Source organism: Bufo bufo, chromosome 1 (assembly GCF_905171765.1).
Source record: "Bufo bufo chromosome 1, aBufBuf1.1, whole genome shotgun sequence".
NCBI lineage: Eukaryota > Metazoa > Chordata > Amphibia > Anura > Bufonidae > Bufo > Bufo bufo.
The window spans coordinates 245,231,039-245,257,517 of NC_053389.1; the positions used below are offsets into that span (position 1 = coordinate 245,231,039).

General features: G+C 45.0%; 1 protein-coding gene across 3 annotated transcripts in view; it reads left to right on the plus strand.

Moving 5' to 3' along the window:
- Positions 1-26,479, plus strand: part of SYN3 (synapsin III) — a 337,312-nt gene that overhangs the window by 58,743 nt on the left and 252,090 nt on the right. For 2 of the 3 annotated variants that reach the window (XM_040438056.1, XM_040438067.1), the window contains exons 2-3: positions 16,200-16,608; positions 24,277-24,334. In XM_040438056.1, the coding sequence (XP_040293990.1) occupies positions 16,286-16,608; positions 24,277-24,334 (381 nt within the window). In that variant the 5' untranslated portion in view covers positions 16,200-16,285. Of the gene's footprint in view, positions 1-12,567; positions 12,818-16,199; positions 16,609-24,276; positions 24,335-26,479 lie in introns of those variants that run through there. The other variant, XM_040438061.1, reaches the window with a different exon arrangement.

The following is a 26,479-nucleotide window of genomic DNA, read 5'->3' on the forward strand; positions in this document are numbered from 1 at the left end:
ATACACAAAATCCCGGTGACAGGTTCCCTTTAAAGGGTATGTACACCTTCGGAGGCAATTTCTGTTTATTATTGCATTTTACAAATTTTTGGCTAAATATATTTTCAATTAGCCTTTATTAAAAATATTGAGCCATTCTGTCACAAAGGGTTGGTTGTTTTTCTAACTGTGTGAGTGGTACTTTCACTTTGTGCCTCTAATAACCCTTTTTTCTAAACTACTTAATCATAGACACCTATTTCAGCCACATTCTTATCAGTAAGATAAGAGCTGAGCTATAATGAGTGTTTATAATGTCAGAGATGAGCAGAGATAAGGAGCCCGTCAGCTCCCCAAATGACGGAGAAGACAGAAAATCCACAGGGAGCTACTAGAGCATGTCAGCTCTGTACACAAAAAAGGAGTCCATATTTTTAATAAAGACCAATTGAAAAAATTATCTTAGCTCAAACTAAGTACAATGCAATAATAAAAAATTGCCCCCAAAAGGTATACATAGCCTTTAAAGATGCTGTGCCTTCTGCACATGTATGGTATATCAATAGGGTATGCTATAAATCTTCAATAGGTGCAGGTCCCACCTCTGGGATCTGCTCCTATCTCAATCACAGTGTCCTGCCATGAACGGAGAACAAGCTGCACTTACATGGATTTCTCCATTCACTGCTAAGTGACTTCCGAAAATATCTGTGCCATCGCATGTCTGTTTAACATACATACACCATATTTACTACTCTTTCCCACTGAGCACTGTAACAGTTTGTCACAGTAAGCAGGTAGTTAACACTCAGCAACGTACTAGTATAGAGCTGTGCCCATGCCAGCTGTAATTATACAGCTGCCACCCGGCTCTCACTTTTGGGATCGGAGAAGTCATATGTATCCCCAAAATGGCACCAATGGGTTTTCAGAACTGGGGCAAGCCTATTAAGATGTACTATTCTCTTTAAAATGTGGTCGTCAGGAAATAGTTACAGTTTGTTACAATGTGTCAGGAAGCGTCGTGAGACTGCGGATCAGAACAGGGGAAGGATTTGTGGCAGGGGATTGCATGGACAGATGTAATGTAAGAAACCTGTGTGAGCAGAACCACATCAGAACAGGCTCTGGATGGAAACAAGAATGTTTACATTTACAAACAGCAAGCAGAGGTCTTAAAATGGTGAAGAATTGAAACACAAAGCATATCAATATATTACATAGCTGCAGAACCGTTCATTATGCACTAATTAAGATTAATGAGCCTGGCTACTTCCCTTTCCTAATGGCGATAAACCATTATACCCAGTCCAGTCTCACTATGGTAATGGCCGCGTCTTCTGCTGATCTCAGTCTCTCCTCAGCACGTTATTACTCTTTGCCTCTGATGATACCAAGATGTTTTCTCTTTGCCACAAATAGTCCGGGCTCAGCGACTCCGCGTGTCAGTGGGGATTGTGGAAACTGAGAATAGAGAAATGTAACATCCGCACTCAGCAGCACAGGACTCGGTGTAACCCACATACTGTGCACTGTCATGGGAAATTAGTGATGGAGGGGAGGTATTCCTAATCTGGTAATATCCAACTCAGAGTGACAGCATCGAGTACCCCTAGTGTCAAAGGCCCTGTAGTGGGGAGACACTGACTGCAAGACAAACTGTATGGAGCGTTCCTTACAGAACAGGAAGCACCTAAGATTATAGAATTCCTGTATATAGGGGAAGTATTATAGTAGTTATATTCTTGTACATAGGAGGCAGTATTATAGCAGTTATGTTCTTGTACATACAGTCGGGGGCTGTATTATAGTAGTTATATTCTTGTACATAGGAGGTAGTATTATAGTAGTTATATTCTTGTACATAGGAGGCAGTATTCTAGTAGTTATATTCTTGTACATAGGAGCAGTATTATAGTAGTTATATTCTTGTACATAGGAGGCATTATTGTAGTAGTTATATTCTTGTACATAGGAGACATTATTCTAGTAGTTTTATTCTTGTACATAGGAGGCAATTTTTATTGTAAAAAACAAAAATACAATTAACTGAAACAAAATTTCTCCATCAGTTCAAAACAGAAATCACATTCAGAGCTCCTACAATGATTTCTCTATTATGGAAAACACAATAAAACAATTAACCTGTTGAAGAAGGGGAAAAAAAATATATATTATAATAATAATAATAATAATAATAATAATAATAATAATATATAATGCAAACTGAAAAATGGGATAATCATTTTTAATCTAGATATACAATTCTCCATAACTTCCTGTTTTTATGGTTCCTCTTAATCTCTAATGATTTTACCCACCTGAGCTCAGACATTATTTGGCTGACTGCGGTCATGTGTTGGAAGGTCTCGCTGTGCAGGGACACCCGAGTTCTTGCATGCCAATGATAATACTTAATGGTTGTTATTATGAGGTACATTGTTCCCCTGTCGATATTACCATTAGTAGATGGAACATAGAAACATAGAATGTGTCGGCAGATAAGAACCATTTGGCCCATCTAGTCTGCCCAATATATCTGAATCCTATGAATAGTCCCTGGCCCTATCTTATATGAAGGATAGCCTTATGCCTATCCCATGCATGCTTAAACTCCTTCACTGTATTTGCAGCTACCACTTCTGCAGGAAGGCTATTCCATGCATCCACTACTCTCTCAGTAAAGTAATACTTCCTTATATTACTTTTAAACCTTTGCCCCTCTAATTTAAAACTGTGTCCTCTTGTGGTAGTTTTTCTTCTTTTAAATATGCTCTCCTCCTTTACCGAGTTGATTCCCTTTATGTATTTAAAAGTTTCTATCATATCCCCTCTGTCTCTTCTTTCTTCCAAGCTATACATATTAAGGTCCTTTAACCTTTCCTGGTAAGTTTTATCCTGCAATCCATGTACTAGTTTAGTAGCTCTTCTCTGAACTCTCTCTAGAGTATCTATATCCTTCTGGAGATATGGCCTCCAGTACTGCGCACAATACTCCAAGTGAGGTCTCACCAGTGTTCTGTACAGCGGCATAAGCACTTCACTCTTTCTACTGCTTATACCTCTCCCTATACATTCAAGCATTCTGCTGGCATTTCGTGCTGCTCTATTACATTGTCTTCCCACCTTTAAGTCTTCTGAAATAATTACTCCTAAATCCCTTTCCTCAGATACTGAGGTCAGGACTGTGTCAAATATTCTATATTCTGCCCTTGGGTTTTTACGCCCCAGGTGCATTATCTTGCACTTATCCACATTAAATTTCAGTTGCCAGAGTTCTGACCATTCTTCTAGTTTTCCTAAATCCTTTTCCATTTGGCGTTTCCCTCCAGGAACATCAACCCTGTTACATATCTTTGTGTCATCAGCAAAAAGACAAACCTTACCATCGAGGCCTTTTGCAATATCACTTATGAAGATATTAAACAAAATTGGTCCCAGTACAGATCCCTGTGGAACCCCACTGGTAACATGACCTTGTTTTGAATGTTCTCCATTGACTACAACACTCTGTTGTCTGTCACTCAGCCACTGCCTAATCCACTCAACAATATGGGAGTCCATGCTCAATGACTGCAGTTTATTGATAAGTCTTCTATGTGGGACAGTGTCAAAAGCCTTACTAAAATCTAGATATGCGATGTCTACTGCACCTCCACCGTCTATTATTTTAGTCACCCAGTCAAAAAAATCTATAAGATTTGTTTGACATGATCTCCCTGAAGTAAACCCATGTTGTTTTTCATCTTGCAATCCATGGGATTTTAGATGTTCCACAATCCTATCCTTTAATAGGGTTTCCATTAATTTGCCTACTATTGATGTCAGACTCACTGGTCTATAGTTGCTCGATTCCTCCCTACTACCTTTCTTGTGAATGGGCACGACATTTGCCAATTTCCAATCTTCCGGGATGACTCCTGTTACTAATGATTGGTTAAATAAATCTGTTAACGGTTTTGCCAGCTCACCACTAAGCTCTTTTAATAATTTTGGGTGTATCTCATCAGGCCCCTGTGACTTATTTGTCTTCACTTTAGACAGCAAACTTAGAACATCTTCCTCTGTAAAGACACATGCATCAAATGATTTATTAGTCATCCTTTCTAGTGGAGGTCCTTCTCCTTTTTCTTTTGTAAAAACTGAACAGAAGTATTCATTAAGGCAGTCGGCTTAATGAGGATCAGGATACAGTATTTCTGGGACTGCAACCTTGAGATCTTTAAGTTGTCAGACACTTCCATCCATATTTTTCTCCCTCCCCAGCGCTCCATTATGAAATGTTCCATCGTCTCCTCTTGTGGAGATCCCAGGGGACACTTCCTATCTGACTGAGTCAAGTATTTTAGGTTGCCTCTATCAAAGAGCCTCCCATGTAGTGACAACCAGGCAATGTCATACAGTTTAGCGGGGAGTCGTTTCCCATTGAAGAACCTAAGACTTTCCTGCATTGTGGTGGTCAGACAATCCCTCAGAGCGAGTGGAGAGCAAAATAAATTCCTGCATATCTTAATGTACAGTTCTTTCCTTGTCTTACTATCTGTGAAACATAGAAACATAGAATGTGTCGGCAGATAAGAACCATTTGGCCCATCTAGACTTCTCTAGCCTCCACTTCCTGACACACTTCAGGGCATAGTACTGGGGGAGGTAGTCCTGCGTCCATCTCTTCCTCTTCAGACTGCCGCCTGGTACCCAAGATTCTGAAAAAGGCAATATACAGTCCCTGACACTGTTCACCCACAGGAGGACTATTATTTTAGTCCAAGTCACCAAAATTAACTTTTAGAAACATGGAGTCAAAGAACACCCTTGGATTTATCATATCCAGCCCACCCTCTCTCCTCTGTAGATATGTTATACCCCTCTTTATCAGGTTCAACCTGTTCCCCCATAACATATGGAAGAACAGGCTAAAGAGCCTAGCCGATAAAGATTCTGGCAAAGGGAAAATAACAGATACGTACAAGAAGACAGGAACCAGGTAAGTCTTCAACATTTTAACCCTTTCTCTATAGGTCAGCCTCCAGTTCTTCTGTCACTGAACTTTTGCATTTCCGGCTTCCAATTTCTCTTCCCAATTAATCCTGGCATTATGGTCCCTCCCAAATTTAACACTTAAGATCTTAATATAGGTGGAGGCTTTTGCAAATTGTGGCAGATCAAACTCTGGAACAGAAATCAGTGTTCAAAAAGCTTGACCAGAGACCCTGAGGCCTTCGAGTAGCTTCTGGTGGCTGCTGACAACATCTGCACCTCATGAGGTTCAGATATCACCACAGTGACATCACCCGCATAGGCAACAACATTCAGAGGCAAGAAGTGGGGGACCGGCACCCCCGAAAATCACACTCTTGCAGTGACCTCAGGAACGGGTCTAAAGCAAACACATACAGCAGTGGACTCAGTGGGCAACCCTGCCACACCCCTGCCTCAATCCTGAACATGTCACCCTGCCAACCATTGACCAGAGTAAAAGCTCTCTGCCTCTCTATACAAAGTTTTAGCCAATCAATAAATTGTCCCAAAATACCGTACTTTGACAAAGTGGCCCATAGATACTCATGGTCTACTCTGTCAAAGGCTTTAGCCTGGTCAAGACCAGCAATATATCTCCCACCCTGAAGAGCTTTACATCTCTCAAACATCTCCCTTATCGAGATGACTGCTCCAGAGATATTCCGCCCTTTAACAGTGTCAAACTGACAGCCTGCCAACAGGGCCTAGGACAAACAGACTAACCTAGAAAACAGAATATTGCCAGAATCTTCCTGTCGACATTCAAGAGGGCAATTAGCCTCCAGTTCTTGATGTCACTAGGCTCCTAACCTTTAGACCTCAGAATTAACACGGACACCCTCATGGATGGAGGCATCAGGTGATTTTATTGACAATTTTTGTAGACGTCCACGAGGATTGGAGCTAAGTGGTCTCTGAATTTCTTATAAAATTCTGCTGTTATACTATCTGGACCTGGTGCCTTCTTCAGATGTAATTAATCAATAACCACTTTAACCTCCTCCACCGTCAATGTTGCTGTTAAAGGAGAAAAGTTCAAATCCTTAGTATCTGGGCCTGGAGTTCGCAAAGGGATCAGGTGACCCCAAGAACCCATAATTCCGTTCAAGAACCATGGAGGTGTATCTGCTGTAGTCATACTGCCTTATCTCAGATTTCAGTCGGTCAATCTTTTCTTGGTCCCCCCCATCTGCCGAATACAGTGACTCCAATTCTTTCTGCAGCTTGAGATACTGGCTATACTTACTCTTCCCTCTTTTGACTGACAGTCACTTTAAGAGGGATCTGATCTCATCCTTGACGTCCTCCCACCAGTCAGCCATGTTTTCATAAAAATCCACCCTCTCTAGCTGATCTTCAAGAAGGGAGTGGATGCAGCTCTCGATATAAGGATCATCCAAGAGACTTGAGTTGAGTTTCCATAAGCCTATGCCCACATCAGGGCACTTGGTGGCTCCCAAACAGAAATACAAGGCCAGGTGGTCAGAATAAGGGACAACTTTTTCCCTTCTCTAACTAATATTTTCAGAAGGACTCACCAGAGCTAAGTCTATCCGACTGCTTCTGCCAGCACAAGAATAGGTAAACGTTGGCTTTCTACCACCACACACAAACACATCGAACAGGCCAGCCTGAAGAATCATCCTGTTCAGGACCTTAGAGTCTCTAGTAAGGGGTCTGCCAGTAGGTCTGTCACTGGGTGTCATAGCAGCATTAAAATCCCCCGCCTTAACCACAGGAACAGATGTAAACAGGTATGGCTTTACCTAATTAAAAAGGTCGGTACTTTCAGTCACTGTCTGCGGACCATAGATATTGATGAGCTGGAGCCTTCTACCTCGGATAGTAAACTCCAGGACTAGACATCTTCCCATCGAAACCTTCGTTAATCTATGTATGGTCACATCCCTGGTGTTAAACAGTATGAAGACCAGGGCATATGGTTCCAGTGACCAGAAGGAAGGACCGGACCGACATTCTCTCTCTCTGCCTCTCGTACAAGACCCAAAGTATTTAGATGGGTCTTCAGCAAGAAGAAAACATCAGCATCCAAATATTCAGATGTTTATACACAGCATGCCTTGTTCTCCTTACTTTCATGCTATTCACATTACTTGAGATGACTTTAAGGTAAAAATCAGCCATTAAAGTAAAACAAAGTACAAGAAACAGAGAGACTGACCCAATCATCATAAATCAAGAGTCTGAGCACTCCCGCTGACCACCACCAGTTTCCATGTCTGAATCGTACTGTCCCTCAACTTGAATGGGTCTCTTTTTAGAGGGAGGATCATAATTTGGGTCCCCATAATACTCTTTCTCCATTTCTGCCTTTGCGTCTGACTCAGACAGGACACTGAACCTATTGGCGGTTATTGTCCCATCTGGTCTACTGTCCACTTTCACCTTGGCTTTTGGACAGTTGTCCACTCTCCCTCAGGCTTACGGCTGGACTTATCTTTCTTTTAGGCCTCATGCACACGACCGTTGTGTGTTTTGCGGTCCGCAAATCGAAGACAAGAATAGGATAGGTTATATTTTTTTTGCGGACCACGGAACAGAGCAACGGATGCGGACAGCACATGGAGTGAATGGCCTGTGTAAGACCCATTGAAGTGAATGGTCCGCATCCGAGCCGTCAAAACTGCGGCTCGGATGCGGACCAAAACAACGGCCGTCTGCATGAGGTCTTAGACTGCTTAGCCTCCCCGGTGGTGGACACTGGAGCAGCAGAAGAGGCAGCCTCTGAGTATACAGCCTGTGTGACCACCTCCATGTTCCCCTCAATAATTTCTGACTAGGGTTGGGTTTGTACTGGATCACTGGTGGTATGTCCTGTTGAAGCTCTGGCCCTGTCGGCAATGACCCTGATATCAACGCAACCTCTTCTATGTCATCTGTCCCTACTAGAAAGTCATTATCAGGAAAGTCTTTCCAGATGTTATGCCAGGCGTCAGGACAGTCCCTGTGGGGATGACGAATCTTACCACTCAAATTACATCTAATGACCTGACAGTTGGCAATGACATGACCAACCTTCCCACATAGGTTGCACTTCACCATGGTGCACGCACTCACCAAGTGACCAGTTTTCCCACACTTAAAGCACTATCTAGGCTGACCCGCATAGAAACATTCACCCTTCTCCTGAGTCCTGACCAATGAAGAAAGAATTGGGCAGATGTTGGGTAAAATTTTGGTGCTGATGAAGCTTCACCAAGACCCTCCACCCCCCCAGTCCAGATACCGTCTTCATCCCTGGTCTTGGTGAGTTCTGACATAAGGTCACAATGTCTCCTCAGCCAAACTACAATATCCTAGTGGTGAACCGACTCCTTCCAGAAGATGATTGGTCACATTTAACTGTATCTGGCTTAAAGATGGGGATAAACTGAACTTATTCCAACCCTCTTCTTCTCCGAATCTGGTGAAGCTAGCCCAGAAGCGGTCCAAGTCAGACATGAGCTTAAAACTGATGTCATAGCCCTGCCTGTGTAAGACCGTGAACCGGGGAGGGACCCCCAGGATGCAGCGAAGTCATGGAATGAGGAAAGCGACACGGACACCAGCTCCTGATGCAAAAACAGTAACTTTACTGAACAGGGGAATAAACAGTAGTATTAACAGTAATGACAACCGTGGTTACAGAGAGTATATATCACATATATATCAAATACAATAAACACCTCACATTCCTTTCTCTTGCCCCCAAATGACACTGTTCATGTGCCCTGAGTACTCCCAGCCTGGACGCTGGAGTGGCCTTGTAGTGTAGCACCAGTGGAGTGTCCAGAATACCCTATACCCTAGGCTCAGAGTCATGGTACCAGCCCAACTGAAAAACCGTACCCAAAGTGGCGTACACAGCAGAGCCCGCACCTGACCGCTGGTGCACACTGCAGAGCCTGCAAGTCAATAACCGTGCTGCTAAGTCACTGACCTGGGTATGTCCTGTGTTTACTGGTTGCTCCAGACTGACAGCAAGTCCCTGCCACAACATGTGACCCTGCAGAACCTGTACCCTGACTCTCTGTTCCGATCAGCTTCCTGACGCCAATACTCATTCCTGCGAACAGAATCCGGATCCACATGGTTCTCTCATGCAGCTCACAAAATGGCGGACTAGTTCTTCTCCAAGCTGAGCAACTCCACCTTATCTGGTAACTCCAACCGTTCCACGGCTCTTCCAGCCTTCTCGCTCTCTCTCTGGGAAGCCTTCTGGTTTGCTGACCCTGGCCTGGTCCTTATCTGATGGGGACTTACACCAACTCGCAGGTCCTTCCATCCACCATGAGGCCTCACAGGGTCTGTAACCACATTCCACGGTCCAACTGACCTTCCGGGAACCGATCCTTTCTCCCTTGGCAACATCTGCATTGCTGACAGCCATCAGTCACTTCTGACAGTGACTTTGACCGCTCTAAGTCCCACAGACCTGAGGATGGCCCTGGATCCCGTATACAGCCTCTGCACAAGCATGTCTCCTCATGTCACCATTTCCTGCTCTGTCTGGCACACAGCAGCATGAGTCATCAGCATGAGTCATCATCTGTTTTGCATATCTAGATCCAGCAGTAACTTTGCTGTGTGGGAAAACAGCAGCCTCTTGTGGCAGAAAAACAGAATGACAGTCTCAGAAATAGCATTCAAGAATCAGTGGCTGTTTCTCCATCTTACACCTGTCCGGGAAGTTTATCACGACCAGGATGTTGGATGGCAGGAAACCCATTTGCTTACATAGCAGCTCTCTGATGATGTATCTCCTATTGGGCAGTTCTTCCTTGGCACCTCTATGCCTGAACCTGACCAAGTTCCTCCTCTTAAAAGCCTGGCCGGAATAACTGGTGTTTTGTGTAAATGATTGTGAGCCACGGCTCCAGGCATTCCTAGAGGAGGTGTGACCAGGTCCATTATCCTGCTGTCCTTGTGGGACCTGTGTAGACTGCTGGCCTCCTGTACTAGGGGGTTCTGTGTCCGGCCGGGAGCTCCTCCTACTGGTAAATGACAGGTCTGTGCGGCGCATTGCTTAATGATCTGTCACTTACCAGTAGGAGGAGCTCCCGGCCGGTCACAGACAGCGCAGCAGGTAAGTATGATGCTTCTAATATTGTAATATTGCTAAGTAACCATGGCAACCAGGCCTGCAGTAACGTCCTGGTTGCCATGGTTACCGATCGGAGCCCCAGCGATTAAACTGGGACTCCGATCGGAACTCTCCGCTGCCACCAATGATCGGAGGGGGGGGGAGAGGGGAGGCCGCACACTGGCCACCAATGATATTAATACAATAGAGGGGGGGCCGCACACTGGCCACCAATGATAATACAATAGAGGGAGGGGGGGGCCGGGGGGAGGCCGCACACTGTGCCACCAATGATATTACAAGAGAGGGAGGGAAGGGGGGCCGGGGGGCCGCACACTGGCCACCAATGATATTACAATAGAGGGAGGGAGGGGGGGCCGCACACTGTGCCACCAATGAAAATAATACAATAGAGGGAGGGGGGATGGGGGGGGGCCGCACTGGCCACCAATGAAATTAAAACTGGGGAGGGAGGGGGGTCTGCCCCCTCCTGCCTGGCAGCCCCTGATCTCTTATAGGGGGCTATGATATGCACAATTAAGCCCTCAGGTGCAGCACCTGAGGGGTTAATTGTGCGGATCACAGCCCCCTGTAAGAGATCGGGTGCTGCCAGGCAGCAGGGGGCAGTCATGTACACAGTTCGTAGTATATTCTAACTAGAAGCGTCCCCATCACTATGGGAACGTCTCTGTGTTAGAATATACTGTCGGTTCTGAGTTTTCACGAAGTGAAAACTCAGCTCTGAAAAAGCTTTTATGCAGACGGATCTTCGGATCCGTCTGTATGAAAGTAACCTACAGCCACGGATCACGGACGCGGATGCCAATCTTGTGTGCATCCGTGTTCTTTCACTGACCCATTGACTTGAATGGGTCCGTGAACCGTTGTCCGTCAAAAAAATATGACAGGTCTTATTTTTTTGATGGACAGGAAACACGGATCAAAGTCAATGGGTCCGCGAAAAAAAACTGAAAACGGCACAACGGCCACGGGTGCACACAACGGTCGTGTGCAGGAGGCCTAACTAATAGGGAAAACTCCTGTGCATCAGCCTGTACTGCCCCCTCCCCACCGTCAGTGTCAGTGTCACCAGCATTCACAGAGGGAACCACAGACTGGCCTGATTCCCCAGATGATCCCAGATCCCACACAAACTGTGGTGCACTCTCCACTGACACAGCATTATCACACAGATGATCAGCAGTATCATCGCACACTGAATCAGCAATATTATCAGACACATGAATGTTCTCACAGTCCTCAGCAGTACAGCAGAACCCTGAGGGCCTGGCTCAGTAATAGAAGTCTGATGTTTTGCTGCACCGCTACCTTCAGGTAGGAGTCCACAGTGTATCTGCACAGTGCTGCCCCCGATGCTTGTGGTGACTGCACTGCTACTACAGGGTTACCTTAGGGTGGCCACTGGCTTCACCCTAGAAAGCCGGACTGACCCAAACCACACCCACAACGCCCCAAACCACACCCACAACGCCCCAAACCACACCCACAATGATCAAAACCACGCCTCCAAACGGCATGCAGCCACGCCCCCGTATCCGTGAAGCCACGCCCCCACAATCGGCTGGAAAAACACGGGGGAGGAGTGGGAAGAACTTTGTGATTGGAAGGTGAGCGGGGCAGCCGGGGGGCTTCTCTCCCCCTCAGTCAGCCACAGGGAGTCATTTCTGCGGCTCTAGTGACTGACTGGGGGTGAGAGAAGCCTCGGTCAGTTGCTGCAGCTTACGCTCAGACAGCACAATGCTGCTGTTTGAGACGTGAGCCACTGAAAAGGAGGACATCCCTGCGTCCGTCCAGGCCCTGTGCCGGACGGAGGACAGGGAGCCTGAAAACCGGACTGTCCGGCCTAAAACCGGACGTCTGGCCACCCTAGGTTACCTTCTGGTAGATGTACACTGTCCTGCTGCAGAGTGCTGGATGCTGGGACTTGTAGTGCTGTGCTATGAACTGCTGCAGGTGCTTTCTGGTGCTGGATGCTTGCTTCCACTCTGTACAGACTTCCTTTTATAAAGGAAAAACTTGCTGGCTGCAGTAAAGGTTTTCCATGGGACTACCGGGCGCTATCTTGGAAAAAATTAGAATCAAAGCGCTGCTGGTTCCTGTAAGTTTCTCCAACTGGTCCCAGTTGTTCTAAGACAGAGTCCATCTCCCTTACAGTATCAGCGAGCTGTATGGCCCAGGAGCTCAGCTTGCGGTCAGGGTTTGCTGCCTTCAGCTTGTACATGCAGGCAATCTGTTTCTGAAGCTGCAGTTTCTCTTTCTTTAGAGTCTCCATTCTCCGTACCAGTGCTGGGATCTTATCGGTCAGGTGCGTGCTCTTCCCCTCTAGCAGACTGTCCACAGGATGGCCTCTTACAGGTGTAGTTGTTGCTCTGCTTGTTTCCAGCCTAAGCCTCTGCTCTGCTGGTGAAGAAACTTGTGGCTTTGGACCTGCTTTTCCATATTTGGTCTCCACCACACTTTTTGCAACTTTTTTTTACTGCTGCTGCTCCCAGATCTTGTATGGTCACTCTGTATCAGGACATTTTGTTGAATGTTTTGCTGTATGGTCTGTCTCTCCAGAGAAGTTCTTCTCTGTCTGCATGGAGGAGGGGTGGGCTGCAATGGAGTCTGCTTCACCTCCTGCAATCTCTGCTGGCCTCTTGCTTCTGAGTTTTTCTGCACTGTGGTTTTGCTATCACTTTTTCCTTCAGGACGCTGCACATTCCATTCACACTGGTAGGTGGATTCATTACACTCTTACTTACTGCTTCTTTCTTCTCTGCTGTTACTTTCTTCCCATCCTGGCTTCTTGCTGCACTGGGACTGCTGACACCATGACTGGGACTGCTGACATTCTGCACATTCATCTTCTTCAAAATAACTGGGATTTTCATCCACAGATTGTCTGGGAATTGTTTCCCACAATAGGCCTGGGAGCCTGGGCCTTGCCTGGGGAGCATCCCTGCCCTGGGCTTGCTCCAGACATCAGGAAAGCTACTGACACACAACTTCACAGCTAGGAGGCATTATTATAGTAGTTTTATTCTTGTACATAGGGACAGTATTATAGTAGTTATATTCTTGTACATAGGGGGCAGTATTATAGTGGTTATATTCTTGTAATATAGGGGGCAATTTTATAGTAGTTATATTCTTGTACATAGGAGGCAGTATTATAGTAGTTATATACTTGTACATAGGAGGCAGTATTATAGTAGTTATATTCTTGTACATAGGAGCAGGATTATAGTAGTTATATTCTTATACATAGGAGGCAGTATTATAGTGGTTATATTCTTGTAATATAGGGGGCAATTTTATAGTAGTTATATTCTTGTACATAGGAGGCAGTATTATAGTGGTTATATTCCTGGACATAGGAGGCAGTATTATAGTGGTTATATTCCTGGACATAGGAGGCAGTAATATAGTGGTTATATTCTTGGACATAGGAGGCAGTATTATAGGGGTTATATTCTTGGACATAGGAGGCAGTATTATAGTAGTTTTATTTTTGTACATAGGGACAGTATTATAGTAGTTATATTCTTGTACATAGGGGGCAGTATTATAGTGGTTATATTCTTGTAATATAGGGGGCAATTTTATAGTAGTTATATTCTTGTACATAGGAGGCAGTATTATAGTAGTTATATACTTGTACATAGGAGGCAGTATTATAGTAGTTATATTCTTGTACATAGGAGCAGGATTATAGTAGTTATATTCTTATACATAGGAGGCAGTATTATAGTGGTTATATTCTTGTAATATAGGGGGCAATTTTATAGTAGTTATATTCTTGTACATAGGAGGCAGTATTATAGTGGTTATATTCCTGGACATAGGAGGCAGTATTATAGTGGTTATATTCCTGGACATAGGAGGCAGTAATATAGTGGTTATATTCTTGGACATAGGAGGCAGTATTATAGGGGTTATATTCTTGGACATAGGAGGCAGTATTATAGGGGTTATATTCTTGGACATAGGAGGCAGTATTATAGGGGTTATATTCTTGGACATAGGAGGCAGTATTATAGGGGTTATATTCTTGGACATAGGAGGCAGTATTATAGGGGTTATATTCTTAGACATAGGAGGCAGTATTATAGGGGTTATATTCTTGGACATAGGAGGCAGTATTATAGGGGTTATATCCTTGGACATAGGAGGCAGTATTATAGTGGTTATATTCTTGGACATAGGAGGCAGTATTATAGTGGTTATATTCTTGGACATAGGAGGCAGTATTATAGTGGTTATATTCTTGGACATAGGAGGCAGTATTATAGTGGTTATATTCTTGGACATAGGAGGCAGTATTATAGGGGTTATATTCTTGGACATAGGAGGCAGTATTATAGGGGTTATATTCTTAGACATAGGAGGCAGTATTATAGTGGTTATATTCTTGGACATAGGAGGCAGTATTATAGGGGTTATATTCTTGGACATAGGAGGCAGTATTATAGGGGTTATATTCTTAGACATAGGAGGCAGTATTATAGTGGTTATATTCTTGGACATAGGAGGCAGTATTATAGTGGTTATATTCTTGGACATAGGAGGCAGTATTATAGTGGTTATATTCTTGGACATAGGAGGCAGTATTATAGTGGTTATATTCTTGGACATAGGAGGCAGTATTATAGTGGTTATATTCTTGTACATAGGAGGCAGTATTATAGTAGTTATATTCTTGTACATAGGGACAGTATTATAGTAGATATATTCTTGTACATAGGAAGTAGTATTAGGTCTCTTTCACACGAGCATGTCCGGATAAGGTCTGGATGCGTTGCGGCAAACCCACACGAGTAGGTACGCAATTGCAGTCAGTTTTGACTGCGATTGCGTTCCGTTGTAAATTTTTTAGCACGCGGGTGCAATGTGTTCTGCACGCGCGTGATAAAAAACTGAATGTGGTACCCAGACCCGAACTTCTTCACAGAAGTTCAGGTTTGGGTTCAAGGTTGTGTAGATTGTATTATTTCCCCTTATAACATGGTTAGAAGGGAAAATAATAGCATTCTGAATACAGAATGCATAGTAAAACAGCGCTGGAGGGGTTAAAAAATATATATTATAATTTAACTCACCTTAGTCCACTTGATAGCGCAGCCCGGCATCTCCTTCTGTCTCCTTTCTTCAGGACCTGGGTAAAGGACCTGTGGTGACGTCACTCTGGTCGTCACATGGTCCATCACATGATTCATCACCATGGTAAAAGATCATGTGATGACCGGAGGGACGTCACCACAGGTCCTTTACCCAGTTCCTGAAGAAAGGAGGACTAAGGTGAGTTAAATTATTATTATTATTTTTTTTAACCCCTCCAGCGCAAGTTTACTATGCATTCATGCGCGTGATAAAAAACTGAAGGTTTACAAACAACATCTCTTAGCAACCATCAGTGAAAAACGCATTGCATCTACACTTGCTTCCGGATGCAATGCGTTTTTTTTTACTAAAGACCCATTCACTTCTATGGGACGAGGGCTGCGTGAAAAACGCAGAATATAGAACATACTGCGTTTTTCACGCAACGCAAAACTGATGCGTGAAAAAAACGCTTATGTACACAGACCCATTAAAATGAATGGGTCAGGATTCAATGCAGGTTCTATGCGTTCACGTCACGCATTGCACCCGCTCGGAAAGCTCGCTCGTGTGAAATGGGCCTTATAGTAGTTATATTCTTGTACATAGGAAGTAGTATTATAGTAGGTATATTTTTGTACATAGGAGGCAGTATTATAGTAGTTATATTCTTTTACATAGGAAGTAGTATTATAGTAGTTATATTCTTGTACATAGGAGGCAGTATTATAGTAGTTATATTCTTGTACATAGGAAGTAGTATTATAGTAGATTAATTTTTGTACATAGGAAGTAGTATTATAGTAGGTATATTTTTGTACATAGGAGGCAGTATTATAGTAGATATATTCTTGTACATAGGAAGTAGTATTATAGTAGTTACATTTTTGTACATAGGAGTACTGTTAAAGCAGTTGTTTTCTTGTACATAGGGGCAGAATTATGGAGCTGTATTTTTAAACATATGTGGGAAAGGATTATAGTAGTTAATCATAATTCATTTTCTTTTTGTTAGATTAAAAGGACAAAGATCCTACAAAAACAAGACAAGACACCCAAAAAAGTCCACAGGTCACTAACTTCCTGCACTGAGACGTAGCCATGAATTTCCTCCGCAGACGTCTCTCCGACAGCAGCTTTGTGGCTAACCTGCCCAATGGCTACATGATGGACCTTCAACGACCAGACAATTCCACCAGCTCCCCAGTATCTCCAGCACTGGAGAGGAAGCAACAACCACCACAGCAAGTCCCAGCATCCTCCACATCTACATCTGGAACCAGTCTCTTCAGCTCTATAACGAATGCAGTAAAATCGACCTCTCAAGCTGCTGCAGGGCTTGTGGAACACACAGGACCTCCTGCCCCTCCTGTGGTCCTGAAACCCAAGATTCTTTTGGTCATTGATGATGCACATACAGATTGGTAGGTAAATGTATGCTTAAAGCACTAAGAGGGGGAAAGTACGCATCCATATCTCAAGTAAAGTCAGAGTCCTACATTTATTATGTGAGTGCACCTAGGTTTCTCCAATTATGGCAAAATGTGATGCAATTTGGCACATCTAGGTTTAAAATAACTATTTGTGGTTTCTACCACTTATTGGTCACTACCATTGTGCAGCCCACTTAAAGATCTCTTATGACAATGTTATCACATATGCAGGGGCGGACTGGCCATAGACCTTATAGGGAAATTTACCAGTGGGCCGATGCCCAGGGGGGCACCTGAGCCTTCCTTTGGGGCCACTTTTACTTTAACTTTAAGATCCCAGTCCGCCCCTGCATATATGGTAAGATCAGGGGCGTATTAAGTGCATGATAGGCCCGGGGCTGTCTACCCAACTCTGGCCCTCCCCTCCATTTTAGTTTCATTTTTTTCTGTATGAAGAGGCTGCACCCATATAGTAATTTCCCCCACACTGCCCCCATATAGTAATTTCCCCCACACTGCCCCCATATAGTAATTTCCCCCACACTGCCCCCATATAGTAATTTCCCCCACACTGCCCCCATATAGTAATTTCCCCCACACTGCTCCCATATAGTAATTTCCCCCACACTGCTCCATATAGTAATTTCCCCCACACTGCCCCATATAGTAATTTCCCCCACACTGCCCCATATAGTAATTTCCCCCACACTGCTCCATATAGTAATTTCCCCCACACTGCTCCATATAGTAATTTCCCCCACACTGCCCCATATAGTAATTTCCCCCACACTGCCCCCATATAGTAATTTCCCCCACACTGCCCCCATATAGTAATTTCCCCCACACTGCTCCCATATAGTAATTTCCCCCACACTGCTCCATATAGTAATTTCCCCCACACTGCCCCATATAGTAATTTCCCCCACACTGCCCCATATAGTAATTTCCCCCACACTGCCCCATATAGTAATTTCCCCCACACTGCCCCATATAGTAATTTCCCCCACACTGCCCCATATAGTAATTTCCCCCACACTGCCCCATATAGTAATTTCCCCCACACTGCCCCATATAGTAATTTCCCCCACACTGCCCCATATAGTAATTTCCCCCACACTGCCACATATAGTAATTTCCCTCACACTTCCCCCATATAGTAATTTCCCCCACACTTCCCCCATATAGTAATTTCCCCCACACTTCCCCCATATAGTAATTTCCCTCACACTTCCCCCATATAGTAATTTCCCCCACACTTCCCCCATATAGTAATTTCCCCCACACTTCCCCCATATAGTAATTTCCCCCACACTTCCCCCATATAGTAATGTCCCCCACACTGCCCCATATAGTAATTTCCCCCACACTGCCCCCACATAGTAATTTCCCCCACACTGCCCCATATAATAATTTTCCCCACACTGTCCCATATAGTAATTTCCCCCACACTACCCCCATATAATAATTTCCCCCACACTACCCCATATAATAATTGCCCCAATGAAGTAATTTGCCCCCATATTGCCCCCATTAAGTAATTTGCCCCCACATTGCCCCCATGAAGAAATTTGCCCCCACACTGCCCCCTATGAAGTAATTTGCCCCCATGTAATAATCTGCCCCCACACTGCCCACCCTGAAGAGATTTGCCCCCATGTCCTCCTCTTCCCCTCGAAGATGGCACACACAGGAAAAAAAATAAAAAGCCAATACTTACCTGTGCCCGAGATGGTGAGGCAGGCCGCAGGCGCGTAATCTCCATTGTCCTGTGTCCTGGCACAGGCACACGATGATGTCATCATGCACGCCTGCTTCGGGATTATACTACCACATAAGCTTCAGGCCTACTAGGCGGTGATCGGCAGGTGGGCATGGAACTATGCGCTCCCGTGCCCCACCGCAGTATGTGGGCGTTCGGGTCGGCGTTCGGCCCCCCAGTGATGCCTGGCCTGGGGCTGCCGACCCGAACGCCCCTTTGTTAATCCGCCACTGGGTATGATTATCTGTTCACTGTATAACAGTCTTAACTGTACAACAATTTTTATGTAAGCACTATTCAGTAAGCACTGTGTATGCAACTTATGACAACTATTATCTAGCGATTACACTATATGGCAGTATTTGGTGGGTACTATATGGCATTGTTATGTGTTAACTGTATGGTACTATTATTTAGGCTATCCATGGTAAATTTAATTAGTCACTATATAGTAATAGTTAATAAAAATCTTTATATAGCTCACACACGGAGCATGATTTCTGCACAGGGCATGCTCATCTGAAAGAGGCCTAATTGGCCTATTTGGGTTTATAAAACAATTTTGTAATTACAGATTGTGACACTAGATGTCGCCATTGTACTGATTAGTATTTGGAGAGGGGCATCTCTCTCTGCACAGAGGAAAATATAATGAAACATAAAGGGGTATTACAGTTAAATAACGTTATCTCCTATCCACAGTTCTGGAGAGGGCCCTTGACTATCTCTGGAACTCCCATAAAAATAAATGGAGCAGCCGTGAGCATGCCCAACCAGCAGTTCTGTTGATTTCGGGGAGCACTATTAGGCATGGTGCCCTCGTGATCGGTAGGGATCCCAGCCGTAGAACCCCCCCCCCCCCCCACCAATCTAAGGGCTTATGCACACGACTGTTGTTGGCTGGTGCCCATATTGGGTCCCGCAAACAGCGGGTCCACAATATACTGGTACCGGCCGTTTGTGCACGGCATCACTTGAATGGATCCGCAATCCAGAAGGTACAGTGCGGAACGGAGGTACGGAAGCCCATGGAAGCACTATGGAGTTCCTCTGCAGGTTTTCTCTCTGTGCCTTGGCACTGCAATAAAATAGAGCTTGTTCTATTTGTTTGTGGTGCAGGTGGATCATGGGCCCATTCAAGTTGCATCCGTCTGTGCCAGCCACACGGACGGTGCCCATGCATTGGGGATCGCAATTTGCAGTCCCCAATGCATGGAACGGGCAGCACATGTTCATGAGCCCTAAAGGTTATCCCATATCCTGTATCCTTTTTATACTGTATAACTGGAATACCCCTTTAATTATGTGATAATGACTTGTGCACGAAAGTCCTTCCTATGAATAGTAGTAGTAGTGGCCTTAGTGCCGGACTATAGTGCCAGCTTCACAAGTTCCCATAGGGTCAGTCTTATAGTAATGAATGGATGCCAACCTTAGAGTAGCTATCTCTTCCCTTTTCAGTCCTCCATGCCTCTTCCTCCTCCAGTATCAGCTGCAAGGCTGTTGTCCCCCTGCGGTCGGGAAATGGCGCCACCTGGAGTGAGGTGTAAATCGGCACAAGGCACTCTGGGTTTACACCAGTGACAGTGTACGGTATGTGCTCAGTGTACACACCAGATGCATACTAGCCAACTTTAGTGAAAAGGATGAGTGAAATTCCAAAGATGGGAGCAAAAATTTCCGATCAAATTTTCTTCCTTGTGCTCCATCCATTTATCTAGGCGATGCCCCTATACTGTGGAATTTGGATCACAGATAGTGAATTTAACCCCTTTTAGCACACCCCAAAATGAATACATACCGCACAGCAGACCTACTAAACAAAAACAGGCCAGATACCAGACACAAAAATATAAACCCACAGAACAGACTCTCCTTTATACAGACACCAGACCAGAACCTCATGTATACAAACCTCAGGCCAGTACCTCACCTATACGGTCCCCAGACCAGACCCCCCCCCCCCCCCCCCCGCCCGCTTCCCCGTTTATAGGCCCCAGACCACAGACCTCTTATTTACAGACCCAAGACCAGACCCCCCGAACTTCCCCTTTATAAAAGTATACAGACACCCCCCCCCAGTTTACAGATACCGAACCAGACCGTTCCTATTTACAGACCCAAGAGCTAACCCCAAGATTCCCCTTTATAAAAGTATACAGGCCCCAGACCAGACCCTTCGTATCTCTTTACAGATACCAGACCAGACCCCTCCTGTTTACGGACCCAAGACCAGACCCCAAGCTTGCCTTTATAAAAGTATACAGGCCCCAGACCAGACCCTTCGTCCCTCTTTACAGTTTCCAGACCAGACTCCTCCTGTTTACGGACCCAAGACCAGACCCCAAGCTTGCCTTTATAAAAGTATACAGGCCCCAGACCAGACCCCTTATCTCTGTTTATAGATTCCAGACCAGACCCCTCCTGTTTACGGACCCAAGATCAGACCCCAAGCTTCCCATTTATAAAAGTATTTAGGCTTCAGACCAGGCTTTTGGCTACTCTCTTCTCCCCATTCTTGCTCTTCCCTCAGCACTCAGGCGCTGGGTGGCATCAGGGTGTTGTCTGTGGTTTTGGATGAAAGTACAGGAATGGGGAGAGGTGATGATGTTGATCACCAGATTTGCCTGCTCATTCTTGGAAAACTGGCAAATATGACCAAACGGTTAAGAAGAAAGCCTCTGCTCTACAGTGTATTGGACTCTAAGTGTGATAGTAACCCTCTGCTTCATAAGAGACTGCAACTGCTGTGCTGTCCTTCCCACATGCTTTATACTGCACCACTGCTTGTCCAGATTCCCGAGTCCCCTATTAGTTAGTGTCTGCAGTTCTCTGCCATAACCAGCTTCTGTATCCTGTGGATCGCTCTTGCAAGGCAACTGCTGGAGATGTGACTCCCCACAGTCCTGCAGGTTGACATCCGCTAAATAAGATCCCTGTAAACCCCCAATAGAGCTAATTAAGCAATTTCCCAATATAGGCATCATTATGGAGCCACATTGGAATTTAGGTGAGATTCCTTTATCTTCGATGGTGTTGAAGATGAGGTCTAGGCCCCTGGTGAGAGGAGCTGCTAAACATTTTCCCATCTTTGCCCGGCATCTCCCAGCAGGCAGTGTGCCTCCTGGCTGCCGTCATTATCTGCACACAATACCCGCATACAGTAGAGCCTTGTCCCCCCGGATCCTTCAGCCCGTGATGGCGGGGGATGCTAGCAGTGGTTGACACATTTCACAGCTCTGGGTCATTATATTACAGCAGACACTGTCCGGACGTGTCGTATCTCTGGATTAATCCTACAAACAGTCCCGGGGATGTGAGTGGACATGATCTACATGCACAGCAGGGTCTATGCTAAGAGAAGAAGTGATGGTATCCCCGGCCAAAATAAATCAGGGCACAAAAGAAAAGAATCCTACTTATTCCCATGGGAGATTTTTCCTGATCCATTCTGAAGAAAAGCTAGGAATCCTATTCATGGGGGATTTATTGATTTAACGCGTTATATATGCAAATTCAAGAGAGAAAAATAAAGGCGTAAATGTACTAAATCTATGTGCGCTAGAACCCCAATTCCCTGACAGTTATTCTGAGACTTGTAGTTCCCCAAAAGATCTTAAATCCACAAGCAGATTCCTAAGGCAGCTTTGGATGTGGCCGGAATATGACATGGCTTTCTATCCTAGTAAGCATAGGCTACGCCATCGCCTACTGATCATGGGGGTCCGGCATCCCCTTCAGAGCGAGGCACCGGCCCATCTGCTGTGCAGGGCACTGCAACAAAACATATTGTCTGAATCAATCGGTAGGGGTCTCAGAGGGCAAACCACACCAGTCCGAATGTTTTGACATATCCTGCTATATGCCACACCATTGTATGATGGGAGTACCCCTTTAATATAAGTTATAATTATTCTCAACATTTTTTAATATCTATGCATGTTGTCAATGAATAGAGACATCTAGAAGCTGAAAACCCATGCAGCCCCAATACTTCTCACAGCTGTTTGCTACAGGTATATCCAGTCTAGACAATGCTCTCTGTCTCCAAACTGAAACATTTAAAACAGCACTGATACATTGTAACAAACTACCAGGTCAGGACAGAGATTTGTGCTGCCTATGTGCTGTCTAGACTGGATACAATTGTAATAAACTCTCAGTTCCACTTTAAAGGACATCAGTCAGCAGATTTGTACCTATGACACTGGCTGACCTGTTACATGTGCGCTTGGCAGCTGAAGACATCGGTGTTGGTCCCATCTTCATATGTGTACGCATTGCTGAGAAAGATGATGTTTTATTATATGCAAATGAGCCTCTAGGAGCAACGGGGGTGTTGACGTTACTCCTAGAGGCTCCAATTTCTCTGCAACTGCCAAGTCCTCTGCACTTAGATTGACAGGGCCAGGTGTGATCATATTTATGCTGCCTGGTCCTGTCCATCAAAGTGCAGAGGACGTCGCAGCTGCTGTGCATTTAGGAGTAATAGTAACACCCCCGTTGCTCCTAGAGGCTTATTGGCATATATTAAAACTTAATTTATCTCAGCAATGCAGGCAGATATGGAGATAAGACCAACACAGATGCCTTCAGCTGCCAAGCGCACATGACACAGGTCAGCCAGTTTCATAGGTACAAATCTGCTGACAGATGTCCTTTAATTATGCTGAAGATAGGGTAATAATAAGTCTGCAATATACTTGACTTGGGGCCCCCAGAAGTACTTACAACCCTGCAGACCCCTCCTAACCAGGTAAAGATACACCTAATTTTGGGTTGTTGTAGTGTCATTGGTGACATCATCCGATCTCTGCACTCCATTGTGTCCACCACAGCATGCTGAAATCGACTCAACGTGATGTCACGGTAGACAAGTAAACTAATATCTTGTTGAAAAGTGAAGCAAGATGATTATTTGGCCACTAGGTGGGGCTGCGACATTAATCATTTTTCATGTTTTCCCTGTAAGAACTGTACAAATACACAATATTTTTTTCAATAATTTAAGCCTGAGAAATTAAGCAGAACAGTTTAGTCACTGGAGCATTTCACTTGCTTAAAGTGATCCCAAGATCTACCCCCCGCAGAAGCCAAAGTCCAGATCTCGGCAGTGCTGGGTGTTTTGCCAGGAACGTGTGAATGCGTTCTTTTACAAAACATTGAAGAATCTCTTGTATGATTCTACTTTTCCCTCAAGGGTTTGTGAGACCTGAGTCTATGAGTATTTTTCTCGTCCAAGATCTTCTGTTTCAAATACGTTCGACTGATTTACTCACCGCACCAACAGAGTGGCCATTGTCCGGTGTCGGAAAGGGTCAGTTATGGCATGTGTGGCCCCCTAGTGGCTTTAAAGACCAAGAACCCGAAAACAACAATTCAAACAGCAAACAGCTCTGCGTGTAAAAACCAGTATTAGATAAAACCGATTTACTGCTAAGGCTATAAAAGTCTCAAGTGAAGGGGCTGAGCTGCAGCGAGCTGGCACGGCCACCACACAGTGGACAATCGGATAGGTCATCAATATGTAAAAGGTGGATGTGATGGATACCACCCCTCGGGCCTGCTTGATGTCAACTACGTTGAGCTCACGAGACGCGGTATGGTCCCTGGTTACCAAGACGTAACGCTACGCCCTCCTGGAGGAGCATGTAAGGTCAGCTTGGTACAGTTTACACAGACACCTCCTGTCCACGCGGGCACAGAGAGCCTTTTCACTGCCGCCATGAAACAGCGCGTTCTCAGCCATTGTTTTAGTCATGGATTACTTTGTGTTTCTTTAAATGTGGACACTTACATCAAACTCCCATTCTCTCTATATGAGCTGATGCCAAGCAGCATGACTCAAACAGGACGATGAAACCATTGTAATATTGAGCTGTCATTTCCTTCCCCTGCAGGGCCAAGTATTTCAGAGGGAAGAAGGTGAACATGGAATATGAAATTCGGGTGGAGCAGGTAGGTGTCATTTAGATCACATAACATCTGCACAACCAGTTGCTGCCTCATTGAGGGGTGCCTTGTGTCTCGGTTATATCGCCAGAAATGCATAATAAGGGTGTACACAGACACCATAGGTCCCCAAAGCAAACCTTAGATTGGGCTTAACCTCCCCACTGAGAGCTCTGCCAAGTGTACAACGCCTTTGTTAGTAGGAAATCTCTATTTTTCTGGCTCAGTGACTCAGTTCTTGCTGCCTGCAGCCCCCACTAGGGGGAGCTCACTGCATATAGATTTATACCATTTCTCTAGAACCCAATGGGAAGTGAGTAAATGTGTCTCTCAAAGGGTGGCTGCAGGTATTTGCTACGACATCAGGGTGAGCCTGATTGGCACTTTCTCAGACACTTTGATGGGTGCAATTAGCATTCACAAAATCAGCATTTTAAGGGCATTACCAATGTGTAAGGCCTCTTGCACACGAACGTGTGCTGCCCGTGCCCGTGCTGTGGATGCACGGGCACCGACCGTGGGGATGCCGCATGAGGATCGCAACCCCATTAACTTGAATGGGGTCCGCGATCTGTCCGTCACGCAAAAAAATAGGACAAGTTCTATCTTTTTGCGGAACAGAAGCACAAAACGGAACGCCACGAAAGCACTCCGTAGGGTTCCGTTCCGTGTTTCCGTTTTGCATCTCCCGATTTGTGGACCCATTCAAGTGAATGGGTCCGCATCCGTGATGCGGAATGCACGTGGCCGGTGTCCCGTGTATTGCAGACCCACGGTATACTCTTCCAACCAGTGTTGGACATCTCTAGCTGTGTGACATGCCGCATTGTCTTGCTGGTAGATCCCGTCCACCCCAGGGAAGACAATCAGCATGTATGGGTGTACATGATCTGCAAGGATAAATTCATGCCCAAATCGATTGAGAGGGCCTTCCATATGGATGAGTGGCACAAAGAATGCCATGAAAACATTCCCCAGATCATAACACTGCCACCACAAGCTTGTTGTGTTCTTCCAGTAATGGTTGCAGGGTACTTGTTCTCTGATGTTTCTCGCCGGACACGCCAACATCCATCCGATCAATGAAGTAGAATATGTGACTCATCGGAGATGGCAACCCTTCACCAATCAGCGGAGGTCAAATTGTAGCCTTTTCTGACGATACAACTTCATTAGCAGAGGTGCAATGACCATCCATCTGCTTCAGAGCCCTATACAGGCTGCTTGTAATTTCCTGTAATATGCAATAATAACCTGCCTGCAAATGCTAAAACTTTTAGTTCTCCTGATATACTTCCCTCCCCATACATGCGCTTCTTCCTGGTCTAGGGCACCGAAATACCTTTCATTGCTCTGCCGTACATTGGCAAGTCCCTCGGACCAGAATGTAATGTATGTGATTCATCTTGTGACATATCTCGGACATATCTGTTTTAGTAACTATTTACATTCCCCATGTAATATCAATTCTAGAGCACTCTATGTTGTGCCAGTTCTCTATTATTCCTACTAAAAGTTTACAATTGAACTGCCAATAGTCTGCAATAAGGCTAGGGTACACGGCAACACTGGTCACGCTGCCAGAATCGCTGAGCAGCGGTGATCAAATAGAAATGAATTAAGCCGTGTTGGATTTCTTGCGACTGCCGTGGCGATCCCATTCATTTCTATGGGATCACCGCTGCTCAGCGATCCTGGCCGCCACAGGTGTCGCCGTATAGCCCTCGTCTAAAGGTCCATCTGGGCGTTAGCAGTTGAGGGTGTGTCCCTGCACAGTCTGACACTATCCAGTCAGTGCTGTCAGTGTCAGACTGTGCAGGGACACCCCTCAACTGGTAACACCCAGATGGACCTTCATTGTAAACTGCTAGCAATTTATTCATCATTTACAGCAGGAATAATTGAGCAATGGCGAAATATAGAGTCATAAGAGCAGATTCTCCAGAATTTTTATTACATGGGGAATGCAAGTAGTTACTTAAAAAGACAAGTCGGGAGAAGAAAAAGTAACTGAGGTTATTTATCTGTAGATGTATTTAATTATGTATGCAAAAAACGTCCATCGTTTAATTTGAATTATGGCTGTATTTTTCTAATGCTGAACAACTCTCTTACCAATTAATAATTTCTTGGGACGATTAGTATTTTTAC